Raw genomic sequence first — 13,168 nt, 5'->3', positions numbered from 1 at the left:
GGGGTCCCTGGTGACAGCGGGGAGGAGAGCGCGGAGGGGGTCCCTGGTGACAGCGGTGAGGAGAGCGCGGAGGGGATCCCTGACGACAGTGGGGAGGAGAGCGCGGAGGGGGTCCCTGACGACAGCGGGGAGGAGAACGCGGGGGGGGGGGTCCCTGACGACAGCCGGGAGGAGAGCGCGGAGGGGGTCCCTGACGACAGCGGGGAGGAGAACGCGGGGGGGGGGGTCCCTGACGACAGCCGGGAGGAGAGCGCGGTGGGGGTCCCTGGTGACAGCGGGGTGGAAAGCGCGGTGGGGTGATCCTGGACGACAAGCCGGGAGGAGAGAGCGGAGCGGGTCCCTGACGACAGCCGGGAGGAGAGCGCAAGGGGGTCCCTGGGGGCAGCGGGGAGGAGAGCGCGGGGGGGTCCCTGGTGGCAGCGGGGAGGAGAACGCGGAGGGGATCCCTGACGACAGCCGGGAGGAGAGCGCGGGGGGGTCCCTGGTGGCAGCGGGGAGGAGAACGCAGGGGGGGGTCCCTGACGACAGCCGGGAGGAGAGCGCGGAGCGGGTCCCTGACGACAGTGGGAGGTCCCTGGTGACAGCAGGGAGGAGAGCGCGGGGGGGGGGGGTTCCCTGGTGGCAGCGGGGAGGAGAGCGCGGGGGGGTCCCTGGTGGCAGCGGGGAGGAGAGCGCGGTGGGGGTCCCTGGGGGCAGCGGGGAGGAGAGCGCGGTGGGGGGTCCCTGGTGACAGCGGGGAGGAGAGAGCCGGAGCGGGTCCCTGACGACAGCGGGGAGGAGAGAGCGGGGGGGGGGGTCCCTGACGACAGCAGGGAGGAGAGAGCGGAGCGGGTCCTGACGACAGCGGGGAGGAGAACGCGGGGGGGGGGGGTCCCTGACAACAGCGGGGAGGAGAGAGCGGAGCGGGTCCCTGACGACAGCGGGGAGGAGAGCGCAGGGGGGACCCTGACGACAGCGGGGAGGTGAGCGCGGAGCGGGTCCCTGACGACAGCGGGGAGGAGAGCGCGGGGGGGGGGGGGTCCCTGATGACAGCGGGGAGGAGAGCGCGGAGGGGGTCCCTGGTGACAGCGGGGAGGAGAGCGCGGGGGGGGTCCCTGGTGACAGCGGGGAGGAGAGCGCGGGGGGGGTCCCTGGTGACAGCAGGGAGAGTGCGGGGGGGTCCTGGTGACAGCAGGGAGGAGAGCGCGGAGGGGTCCCTGGTGACAGCGGTGAGGAGAGCGCGGTGGGGGTCCCTGGGGGCAGCGGGGAGGAGAGCGCGGGGGGTCCCTGGTGACAGCGGGGAGGAGAGCGCGGAGGGGGTCCTTGACGACAGCGGGGAGGGGAGCGCGGGGGGGGTCCCTGGGGGCAGCGGGGAGGAGAGCGCGGAGGGGATCCCTGACGACAGCGGGGAGGAGAGCGCGGTGGGGGTCCCTGGGGGCAGCGGGGAGGAGAGCGCGGGGGGTCCCTGGTGACAGCGAGGGCGGGGAGTGAGCGCGGGGGGGGTCCCCTGGTGACAGCGGGGAGGAGAGCGCGGGGGGGGTCCCTGGTGACAGCGGGGAGGAGAGCGCGGGGGGGTCCCTGTGGCAGCGGGGAGGAGAACGCGGAGGGGATCCCTGACGACAGCGGGAGGAGAGCGCGGGGGGGTCCCTGGTGGCAGCGGGGAGGAGAACGCAGGGGGGGGTCCCTGACGACAGCCGGGAGGAGAGCGCGGAGCGGGTCCCTGACGACAGTGGGGAGGAGAGCGCGGGGGGGGGGGGGGTCCCTGGTGACAGCAGGGAGGAGAGCGCGGTGGGGGTCCTGGGGGCAGCGGGGAGGAGAGCGCGGGGGGGTCCCTGGTGACAGCGGGGAGGAGAGAGCGGAGCGGGGTCCCTGACGACAGCGGGGAGGAGAACGCGGGGGGGGGGGGTCCCTGACGACAGCGGGGAGGAGAGAGCGGGGGGGGGGTCCCTGACGACAGCGGGGAGGAGAGAGCGGGGGGGGGGGTCCCTGACGACAGCGGGGAGGAGAGAGCGGAGCGGGTCCCTGACGACAGCGGGGAGGAGAACGCCGGGGGGGGGGGGTCCCTGACAACAGCGGGGAGGAGAGAGCGGAGCGGGTCCCTGACGACAGCGGGGAGGAGAGCGCAGGGGGGACCCTGACGACAGCGGGGAGGTGAGCGCGGAGCGGGTCCCTGACGACAGCGGGGAGGAGAGCGCGGGGGGGGGGGGGTCCCTGATGACAGCGGGGAGGAGAGCGCGGAGGGGGTCCCTGGTGACAGCGGGGAGGAGAGCGCGGGGGGGGTCCCTGGTGACAGCAGGGAGAGTGCGGGGGGGTCCCTGGTGACAGCAGGGAGGAGAGCGCGGAGGGGTCCCTGGTGACAGCGGTGAGGAGAGCGCCGGTGGGGGTCCCTGGGGGCAGCGGGGAGGAGAGCGCGGGGGGGTCCCTGGTGACAGCGGGAGGAGAGCGCAGGGGGGACCCTGACGACAGCGGGGAGGTGAGCGCGGAGCGGGTCCCTGACGACAGCGGGGAGGAGAGCGCGGGGGGGGGGGGGTCCCTGATGACAGCGGGGAGGAGAGCGCGGAGGGTCCCTGGTGACAGCGGGAGGAGAGCGCGGGGTCCCTGTCAGCAGGAGAGTGCGGGGGGGTCCCTGGTGACAGCAGGGTGAGAGAGCGCGGAGGGTCCCTGGTGACAGCGGGAGGAGAGCGCGGTGGGGGTCCCTGGGGCAGCGGGGAGGAGAGCGCGGGGGGGTCCCTGGTGACAGCGGGGAGGAGAGCGCGGTGGGGGTCCCTGGAGACAGCGGGGGAGGGGAGCGCGGGGGGGGTCCCTGAGCAGCGGGGAGGGGAGCGCGGAGGGGGGATCCCTGAGGGCAGCGGGGAGGAGAGCGCGGTGGGGATCCCTGTGACAGCGGGGAGGAGAGCGCGGTGGGGGTCCCTGGTGAGCAGCGGGGAGGAGACGCGGAGGGGTCCTGGGGCCCCTGGTGACAGCGGGAGGAGGCGGGGGGGTCCCTGTGATGACAGCAGGGAGAGTGCGGAGGGTCCTGGTGACAGCAGGTGAGGAGAGCGCGGAAGGGTCTCAGCTGGTGAGAGGGAGGAGAGCGCGGTGGGGGTCCCTGGGGGACAGCGGGGAGAGCGCGGGGGGGTCCCTGGTGACAGCGGGGAGGAGAGCGCGGAGGGGGTCCCTGACGACAGCGGGGAGGGGAGCGAGGGGGGGTCCCTGGGGCGGGGGAGGGGAGGGGATCCTCCTGACGACAGCAGGGAGGAGAGTGCGGTGGGGGTCCCTGGGGGCAGCGGGGAGGAGAGCGCGGGGGGGGTCCCTGGTGACAGCGGGGAGGAAAGCGCGGAGGGGGTCCCTGACGACAGCGGGGAGGAGAGCGCGGAGGGGGTCCCTGACGACAGCCGGGAGGAGAGCGCGGAGGGGGTCCCTGACGACAGCGGGGAGGAGAGCGCGGAGGGGGTCCCTGGGGGCAGCGGGGAGGAGAGAGCGGAGCGGGTCCCTGACGACAGCGGGGAGGAGAACGCGGGGGGGGGGTCCCTGACGACAGCGGGGAGGAGAGAGCGGAGCGGGTCCCTGACGACAGCGGGGAGGAGAACGCGGGGGGGGGGGTCCCTGACGACAGCGGGGAGGAGAGCGCGGAGGGGGTCCCTGACGACAGCGGGGAGGAGAGCGCGGTGGGGGTCCCTGGGGGCAGCGGGGAGGAGAGCGCGGGGGGGTCCCTGGTGACAGCGGGGAGGAAAGCGCGGAGGGGGTCCCTGACGACAGCGGGGAGGAGAGCGCGGAGGGGGGTCCCTGACGACAGCGGGGAGGAGAGCGCGGAGGGGGTCCCTGACGACAGCGGGGAGGAAAGCGCGGAGGGGGTCCCTGACGACAGCGGGGAGGAGAGCGCGGAGGGGGTCCCTGGTGACAGCGGGGAGGAGAGCGCGGAGGGGGTCCCTGGTGACAGCGGTGAGGAGAGCGCGGAGGGGATCCCTGACGACAGTGGGGAGGAGAGCGCGGAGGGGGTCCCTGACGACAGCGGGGAGGAGAACGCGGGGGGGGGGGGTCCCTGACGACAGCCGGGAGGAGAGCGCGGAGGGGGTCCCTGGTGACAGCGGGGAGGAGAGCGCGGAGGGGGTCCCTGGTGACAGCGGTGAGGAGAGCGCGGAGGGGATCCCTGACGACAGTGGGGAGGAGAGCGCGGGGGGGGGGGTCCCTGACGACAGCCGGGAGGAGAGCGCGGAGGGGGTCCCTGACGACAGCGGGGAGGAGAACGCGGGGGGGGGGTCCCTGACGACAGCCGGGAGGAGAGCGCGGTGGGGGTCCCTGGTGACAGCGGGGTGGAAAGCGCGGTGGGGATCCCTGACGACAGCCGGGAGGAGAGAGCGGAGCGGGTCCCTGACGACAGCCGGGAGGAGAGCGCAAGGGGGGTCCCTGGGGGCAGCGGGGAGGAGAGCGCGGGGGGGTCCCTGGTGGCAGCGGGGAGGAGAACGCGGAGGGGATCCCTGACGACAGCCGGGAGGAGAGCGCGGGGGGGTCCCTGGTGGCAGCGGGGAGGAGAACGCAGGGGGGGGTCCCTGACGACAGCCGGGAGGAGAGCGCGGAGCGGGTCCCTGACGACAGTGGGGAGGTCCCTGGTGACAGCAGGGAGGAGAGCGCGGGGGGGGGGGGTTCCCTGGTGGCAGCGGGGAGGAGAGCGCGGTGGGGGTCCCTGGGGGCAGCGGGGAGGAGAGCGCGCGGGGGTCCCTGGTGACAGCGGGGAGGAGAGAGCGGAGCGGGTCCCTGACGACAGCGGGGAGGAGAGAGCGGGGGGGGGGGTCCCTGACGACAGCGGGGAGGAGAGAGCGGAGCGGGTCCCTGACGACAGCGGGGAGGAGAACGCGGGGGGGGGGGGTCCCTGACAACAGCGGGGAGGAGAGAGCGGAGCGGGTCCCTGACGACAGCGGGGAGGAGAGCGCAGGGGGGACCCTGACGACAGCGGGGAGGTGAGCGCGGAGCGGGTCCCTGACGACAGCGGGGAGGAGAGCGCGGGGGGGGGGGGTCCCTGATGACAGCGGGGAGGAGAGCGCGGAGGGGGTCCCTGGTGACAGCGGGGAGGAGAGCGCGGGGGGGGGTCCCTGGTGACAGCGGGGAGGAGAGCGCGGGGGGGGTCCCTGGTGACAGCAGGGAGAGTGCGGGGGGGTCCCTGGTGACAGCAGGGAGGAGAGCGCGGAGGGGTCCCTGGTGACAGCGGTGAGGAGAGCGCGGTGGGGGTCCCTGGGGGCAGCGGGGAGGAGAGCGCGGGGGGGGTCCCTGGTGACAGCGGGGAGGAGAGCGCGGAGGGGGTCCCTGACGACAGCGGGGAGGGGAGCGCGGGGGGGGTCCCTGGGGGCAGCGGGGAGGAGAGCGCGGAGGGGATCCCTGACGACAGCGGGGAGGAGAGCGCGGTGGGGGTCCCTGGGGGCAGCGGGGAGGAGAGCGCGGGGGGGTCCCTGGTGACAGCGGGGAGGAGAGCGCGGGGGGGGTCCCTGGTGACAGCGGGGAGGAGAGCGCGGGGGGGGTCCCTGGTGACAGCGGGGAGGAGAGCGCGGGGGGGGTCCCTGGTGACAGCAGGGAGAGTGCGGGGGGGTCCCTGGTGACAGCAGGGAGGAGAGCGCGGAGGGGGTCCCTGGTGACAGCGGGGAGGAGAGCGCGGGGGGGTCCCTGGTGACAGCGGTGAGGAGAGCGCGGTGGGGGTCCCTGGGGGCAGCGGGGAGGAGAGCGCGGGGGGGTCCCTGGTGACAGCGGGGAGGAGAGCGCGGAGGGGGTCCCTGACGACAGCGGGGAGGAGAGCGCAGGGGGGGTCCCTGGGGGCAGCGGGGAGGAGAGCGCGGGGGGGGTCCCTGGGGGCAGCGGGGAGGAGAGCGCGGAGGGGATCCCTGACGACAGCCGGGAGGAGAGAGCGGAGCGGGTCCCTGACGACAGCCGGGAGGAGAGCGCAAGGGGGGTCCCTGGGGGCAGCGGGGAGGAGAGCGCGGGGGGGTCCCTGGTGGCAGCGGGGAGGAGAACGCGGAGGGGATCCCTGACGACAGCCGGGAGGAGAGCGCGGGGGGGTCCCTGGTGGCAGCGGGGAGGAGAACGCAGGGGGGGGTCCCTGACGACAGCCGGGAGGAGAGCGCGGAGCGGGTCCCTGACGACAGTGGGGAGGAGAGCGCGGGGGGGGGGGGGTCCCTGGTGACAGCAGGGAGGAGAGCGCGGTGGGGGTCCCTGGGGGCAGCGGGGAGGAGAGCGCGGGGGGGGTCCCTGGTGACAGCGGGGAGGAGAGAGCGGAGCGGGTCCCTGACGACAGCGGGGAGGAGAACGCGGGGGGGGGGGGTCCCTGACAACAGCGGGGAGGAGAGAGCGGAGCGGGTCCCTGACGACAGCGGGGAGGAGAGCGCGGAGCGGGTCCCTGACGACAGCGGGGAGGAGAGCGCGGGGGGGGGGGGGTCCCTGATGACAGCGGGGAGGAGAGCGCGGAGGGGGTCCCTGGTGACAGCGGGGAGGAGAGCGCGGGGGGGGTCCCTGGTGACAGCAGGGAGAGTGCGGGGGGGTCCCTGGTGACAGCAGGGAGGAGAGCGCGGAGGGGTCCCTGGTGACAGCGGTGAGGAGAGCGCGGTGGGGGTCCCTGGGGGCAGCGGGGAGGAGAGCGCGGGGGGGTCCCTGGTGACAGCGGGGAGGAGAGCGCAGGGGGGACCCTGACGACAGCGGGGAGGTGAGCGCGGAGCGGGTCCCTGACGACAGCGGGGAGGAGAGCGCGGGGGGGGGGGGGTCCCTGATGACAGCGGGGAGGAGAGCGCGGAGGGGGTCCCTGGTGACAGCGGGGAGGAGAGCGCGGGGGGGGTCCCTGGTGACAGCAGGGAGAGTGCGGGGGGGGTCCCTGGTGACAGCAGGGAGGAGAGCGCGGAGGGGTCCCTGGTGACAGCGGTGAGGAGAGCGCGGTGGGGGTCCCTGGGGGCAGCGGGGAGGAGAGCGCGGGGGGGTCCCTGGTGACAGCGGGGAGGAGAGCGCGGAGGGGGTCCCTGACGACAGCGGGGGAGGGGAGCGCGGGGGGGGTCCCTGGGGGCAGCGGGGAGGAGAGCGCGGAGGGGATCCCTGACGACAGCGGGGAGGAGAGCGCGGTGGGGGTCCCTGGTGGCAGCGGGGAGGAGAACGCGGAGGGGATCCCTGACGACAGCCGGGAGGAGAGCGCGGGGGGGTCCCTGGTGGCAGCGGGGAGGAGAACGCAGGGGGGGGTCCCTGACGACAGCCGGGAGGAGAGCGCGGAGCGGGTCCCTGACGACAGTGGGGAGGAGAGCGCGGGGGGGGGGGGGGTCCCTGGTGACAGCAGGGAGGAGAGCGCGGGGGGGGGGGGGTTCCCTGGTGGCAGCGGGGAGGAGAGCGCGGTGGGGGTCCCTGGGGGCAGCGGGGAGGAGAGCGCGGGGGGGTCCCTGGTGACAGCGGGGAGGAGAGAGCGGAGCGGGTCCCTGACGACAGCGGGGAGGAGAACGCGGGGGGGGGGGTCCCTGACAACAGCGGGGAGGAGAGAGCGGAGCGGGTCCCTGACGACAGCGGGGAGGAGAGCGCAGGGGGAACCCTGACGACAGCGGGGAGGTGAGCGCGGAGCGGGTCCCTGACGACAGCGGGGAGGAGAGCGCGGGGGGGGGGGGGTCCCTGATGACAGCGGGGAGGAGAGCGCGGAGGGGGTCCCTGGTGACAGCGGGGAGGAGAGCGCGGGGGGGGTCCCTGGTGACAGCAGGGAGAGTGCGGGGGGGTCCCTGGTGACAGCAGGGAGGAGAGCGCGGAGGGGTCCCTGGTGACAGCGGTGAGGAGAGCGCGGTGGGGGTCCCTGGGGGCAGCGGGGAGGAGAGCGCGGGGGGGTCCCTGGTGACAGCGGGGAGGAGAGCGCGGAGGGGGTCCCTGACGACAGCGGGGAGGGGAGCGCGGGGGGGGTCCCTGGGGGCAGCGGGGAGGAGAGCGCGGAGGGGATCCCTGACGACAGCGGGGAGGAGAGCGCGTTGGGGGTCCCTGGTGACAGCGGTGAGGAGAGCGCGGAGGGGGTCCCTGGTGACAGCGGGGAGGAGAGCGCGGGGGGGGTCCCTGGTGACAGCGGGGAGGAGAGCGCGGAGGGGGTCCCTGACGACAGCGGGGAGGAGAGCGCGGTGGGGGTCCCTGGGGGCAGCGGGGAGGAGAGCGCGGGGGGGTCCCGGGGGGCAGCGGGGAGGAGAGCATGGGGGGGTCCCTGGTGACAGCGGGGAGGAAAGCGCGGTGGGGGTCCCTGACGACAGTGGGGAGGAGAGCGCGGAGGGGGTCCCTGACGACAGCGGGGAGGAGAGCGCGGGGGGGTCCCTGGTGACAGCGGGGAGGAAAGCGCGGAGGGGGTCCCTGACGACAGCGGGGAGGAGAGCGCGGAGGGGGTCCCTGATGACAGCCGGGAGGAGAGCGCGGAGGGGGTCCCTGACGACAGCGGGGAGGAGAGCGCGGAGGGGGTCCCTGACGACAGCGGGGAGGAGAGCGCGGAGGGGGTCCCTGGGGGCAGCGGGGAGGAGAGAGCGGAGCGGGTCCCTGACGACAGCGGGGAGGAGAACGCGGGGGGGGGGTCCCTGACGACAGCGGGGAGGAGAGAGCGGAGCGGGTCCCTGACGACAGCGGGGAGGAGAACGCGGGGGGGGGGTCCCTGACGACAGCGGGGAGGAGAGCGCGGAGGGGGTCCCTGACGACAGCGGGGAGGAGAGCGCGGTGGGGGTCCCTGGGGGCAGCGGGGAGGAGAGCGCGGGGGGGTCCCTGGTGACAGCGGGGAGGAAAGCGCGGAGGGGGTCCCTGACGACAGCGGGGAGGAGAGCGCGGAGGGGGTCCCTGACGACAGCGGGGAGGAGAGCGCGGAGGGGGTCCCTGACGACAGCGGGGAGGAAAGCGCGGAGGGGGTCCCTGACGACAGCGGGGAGGAGAGCGCGGAGGGGGGTCCCTGGTGACAGCGGGGAGGAGAGCGCGGAGGGGGTCCCTGGTGACAGCGGTGAGGAGAGCGCGGAGGGGATCCCTGACGACAGTGGGGAGGAGAGCGCGGAGGGGGTCCCTGACGACAGCGGGGAGGAGAACGCGGGGGGGGGGGGGTCCCTGACGACAGCCGGGAGGAGAGCGCGGAGGGGGTCCCTGGTGACAGCGGGGAGGAGAGCGCGGAGGGGATCCCTGACGACAGTGGGGAGGAGAGCGCGGAGGGGGTCCCTGACGACAGCGGGGAGGAGAACGCGGGGGGGGGGGTCCCTGACGACAGCCGGGAGGAGAGCGCGGAGGGGGTCCCTGACGACAGCGGGGAGGAGAACGCGGGGGGGGGGGGTCCCTGACGACAGCCGGGAGGAGAGCGCGGTGGGGGTCCCTGGTGACAGCGGGGTGGAAAGCGCGGTGGGGGTCCCTGACGACAGCGGGGAGGAGAGCGCGGAGGGGGTCCCTGACGACAGCGGGGAGGAAAGCGCGGAGGGGGTCCCTGACGACAGCGGGGAGGAGAGCGCGGAGGGGGTCCCTGGTGACAGCGGGGAGGAGAGCGCGGAGGGGGTCCCTGGTGACAGCGGTGAGGAGAGCGCGGAGGGGATCCCTGACGACAGTGGGGAGGAGAGCGCGGAGGGGGTCCCTGACGACAGCGGGGAGGAGAACGCGGGGGGGGGGGGGTCCCTGACGACAGCGGGGAGGAGAGAGCGGAGCGGGTCCCTGACGACAGCGGGGAGGAGAGCGCGGAGGGGGTCCCTGACGACAGCGGGGAGGAGAGCGCGGAGGGGGTCCCTGGTGACAGCGGGGAGGAGAGCGCTGGGGGGGTCCCTGGTGACAGTGGGGAGGAGAGTGCGGGGGGGTCCCTGGGGGCAGCGGGGAGGAAAGCGCGGAGGGGGTCCCTGACGACAGTGGGGAGGAGAGCGCGGAGGGGGTCCCTGACGACAGTGGGGAGGAGAGCGAGAGCGCAGGGGGGTCCCTGGGGGCAGCGGGGAGGAGAGCGCGGAGGGGGTCCCTGATGATGGACGCTGTTTTCCTGCAGTCGTGTTTTGTGTAGCTGGGCTCAGTGTCAGTGATTCAATCAGAACCTCCAATCCCGGCAACATCCTTATGAATTCTCTCTGCCCTCTTTCATCCTTATTTACATCTTCCCTGCAGGTAGGTGACCAAAACTGCTCACAATACACAAATGTAGGCCTCACCAATGTCTTGTACAACTTCAACATAACATCCCATTTCCTGTGCTGAATACATTCACTTGTGGCCATTGTGCCAGACGTTTTCTTTATGACTGTGACGCCAATTCCATGGAATTGTGGACCAGTATTCCCAGATCCCTCTGTTCTACCACACTCCTCAGTGCCCATGTAAATCCTACCCTGGTTGCAACACTTTCCTGCATTAAATTCCATCTGCCAACTTTCCATTTTACACTGTCCTGTTCACTACACCCTCAATCCGCCTATCCCGTTTACCACGTTGTCATCCAGATCGTGCACCCATTCCGGGGGCATTCCACTAGTCACAGGCCTGTAGTCACCAAGTGGGGAGTGGTTGGGGAGGTGTGGAAGGGTAGGGAGAGGAAGGTGGAGGAATGAGGTGGGTGGAGGGGGGATTGGACAGTGGAATTGAGAAGGGGAGGGGATTGGAGAATGTAGGAAATAAAGGGGAAGAATGACACCTCCCCACCATCTCTCTCCCCTTCTCTCTCCCGACAGCGTTTGCCGAGTTGCAGACGGACATCCACGAACTGACCAGTGACCTGGAAGACGTGGGCATCCCCTTCCTCGAGTACCGGACCTACGCCACCCGCGTCCTCTTCCCCGGCATCGAGGACCACCCTGTGCTGAAGGAGCTCGATGTGAGAGGCTCTGCGCGGAGGGAGCGTGTTGGGGGGTCGGTGGCAGGGGGGCGATTCCTTTAACTTCTCTGGTGTAAGTGTGTGAGAGAGTTCTTGTGATTGTGTGTAAGTGTGTGTGTGTGTGAGAGAGAGGTGTTCTTGTGATTGTGAGTGTGTGTGTGAGGGAGAGAGGTGTTCTTGTGATTGTGAGTGTGTGAGAGAGAGGTGTTCTTGTGATTGTGAGTGTGTGTGTGTGTGTGAGGGAGAGAGGTGTTCTTGTGATTGTGAGTGTGTGAGAGAGAGGTGTTCTTGTGATTGTGAGTGTGTGTGTGTGTGAGGGAGAGAGGTGTTCTTGTGATTGTGAGTGTGTGTAAGTGTGTGTGTGAGGGAGAGAGGTGTTCTTGTGATTGTGAGTGTGTGAGAGAGAGGTGTTCTTGTGATTGTGAGTGTGTGTGTGAGGGAGAGAGGTGTTCTTGTGATTGTGAGTGTGTGAGAGAGAGGTGTTCTTGTGATTGTGAGTGTGTGTGTGAGAGAGAGGTGTTCTTGTGATTGTGAGTGTGTGTGTGAGAGAGGTGTTCTTGTGATTGTGAGTGTGTGAGAGAGAGAGGTGTTCTTGTGATTGTGAGTGTGTGTAAGTGTGTGTGTGAGGGAGAGAGGTGTTCTTGTGATTGTGAGTGTGTGTGAGAGAGGTGTTCTTGTGATTGTGAGTGTGTGTGTGAGAGAGAGGTGTTCTTGTGATTGTGAGTGTGTGAGAGAGAGGTGTTCTTGTGATTGTGAGTGTGTGTGTGAGAGAGGTGTTCTTGTGATTGTGAGTATGTGAGAGAGAGGTGTTCTTGTGATTGTGAGTGTGTGTAAGTGTGTGTGTGAGGGAGAGAGGTGTTCTTGTGATGGTGTGTGTGTGTGAGAGAGAGAGAGGTGTTCTTGTGATTGTAAGTGTGTGTGTGAGGGAGAGAGGTGTTCTTGTGATTGTGAGTGTGTGTAAGTGTGTGTGAGGGAGAGGTGTTCTTGTGATGGTGTGTGTGTGTGAGAGAGAGAGAGGTGTTCTTGTGATTGTGTGTGTGTGTGAGAGAGAGAGGTGTTCTTGTGATTGTGAGTGTGTGTGTGTGAGAGAGAGAGGTGTTCTTGTGATTGTGAGTGTGTGTGTGAGAGAGGTGTTCTTGTGAGTGTGTGTGTGAGAGAGAGGTGTTCTTGTGATTGTGAGTGTGTGTGTGAGAGAGGTGTTCTTGTGATTGTGAGTGTGTGTGTGAATGTGTGTGTGAGAGAGGTGTTCTTGTGATTGTGAGTGTGTGTGTGAATGTGTGTGTGAGAGAGGTGTTCTTGTGAGTGTGTGTGTGAGAGAGAGAGGTGTTCTTGTGATTGTGAGTGTGAGAGAGAGAGGTGTTCTTTGATTGTGAGTGTGTGAGAGAGAGGTGTTCTTTGATTGTGAGTGAGTGTGAGAGAGGTGTTCTTTGATTGTGAGTGTGAGTGTGAGAGAGGTGTTCTTTGATTGTGAGTGTGAGAGAGAGAGGTGTTCTTGTGATTGTGAGTGTGAGAGAGAGAGGTGTTCTTTGATTGTGAGTGTGAGAGAGAGAGGTGTTCTTTGATTGTGAGTGTGAGAGAGAGAGGTGTTCTTGTGATTGTGAGTGTGAGAGAGAGGTGTTCTTTGATTGTGAGTGTGAGAGAGAGAGGTGTTCTTGTGATGGTGTGTGTGAGAGAGAGAGAGGTGTTCTTGTGATTGTGAGTGTGTGTGTGAATGTGTGTGAGAGAGAGGTGTTCTTGTGATTGTGAGTGTGTGTGTGTGAGAGAGAGGTGTTCTTGTGATTGTGAGTGTGAGAGAGAGAGGTGTTCTTTGATTGTGAGTGTGTGTGACCTGATGGTGATGCTGAGGGAACACACTCATTTACATGCCTCTCACTCAAATACACGGGAGCACCCATCAGCCTCCCACATCTTGTGGGAGGGGGTGGTCAGTGACACCTCTCTCCTGTCCTCAGGGTGGACGCCCTCTCTGACCTCTCCTCCTCACACCCCTGTCCGGCCCCTGTGGCAGTCTGGGCAGCTGCTGAACAACCATCTGCCCCCGAGGGTAGATCCCGTCTTCTCTGACCCTCAACCCGGGACAGGGCCGATCTTGGACCCTCTCACTGGGCCGGGCCCAGTTTCAAACCCTCTCACCAGAGTGGAGCCATTTTTTGAACCTCTCCTTGGGGCGAGGCTGGTCTCTGACCCTCTCCCCAGGGTATGGGCAGTTTCGAACCCTCTCCTCAGGATAGTGCTGGTCTCTAACCCTCTCTCCAGGGCGTGGGCCAGACTCTTACCCTCTTACCCAGGGAATGGACAGTTTTGAACTCTCTCCCCGGGGTGTGGGGGGTCTGTGTCCCTCTCCCCGTGACAGGATTGGTCTCTGAGCCTCTCCCCGGGGCGTGGGGGGTCTATTTCCCTCCCCCCGTGACAGGGCCGGTC

At 69.2% G+C, this 13,168-nt stretch overlaps 1 protein-coding gene across 1 annotated transcript; it reads right to left on the bottom strand.

Annotated features, from left to right (window-relative positions):
- Positions 1-159: 159 nt before the first annotated feature.
- On the bottom strand, positions 160-10,154 carry LOC132387918 (nascent polypeptide-associated complex subunit alpha, muscle-specific form-like; the record flags this gene model as incomplete). The annotated part of the gene is made up of 4 exons (XM_059960235.1): positions 10,145-10,154; positions 4,758-9,717; positions 2,119-4,677; positions 160-1,776 (listed from the first exon to the last, which is right to left on the bottom strand). Coding segments are annotated over exons 1-4 (9,146 nt in total), but the record flags the coding sequence as incomplete, so codon positions are not given.
- Positions 10,155-13,168: the final 3,014 nt, after the last annotated feature.

The sequence above is a fragment of the Hypanus sabinus genome, unplaced genomic scaffold, assembly GCF_030144855.1.
Source record: "Hypanus sabinus isolate sHypSab1 unplaced genomic scaffold, sHypSab1.hap1 scaffold_2348, whole genome shotgun sequence".
Lineage (NCBI taxonomy): Eukaryota > Metazoa > Chordata > Chondrichthyes > Myliobatiformes > Dasyatidae > Hypanus > Hypanus sabinus.
Note: the sequence above shows the minus strand (reverse complement) of the source record. Positions and strands in the feature narration are given on the sequence as shown.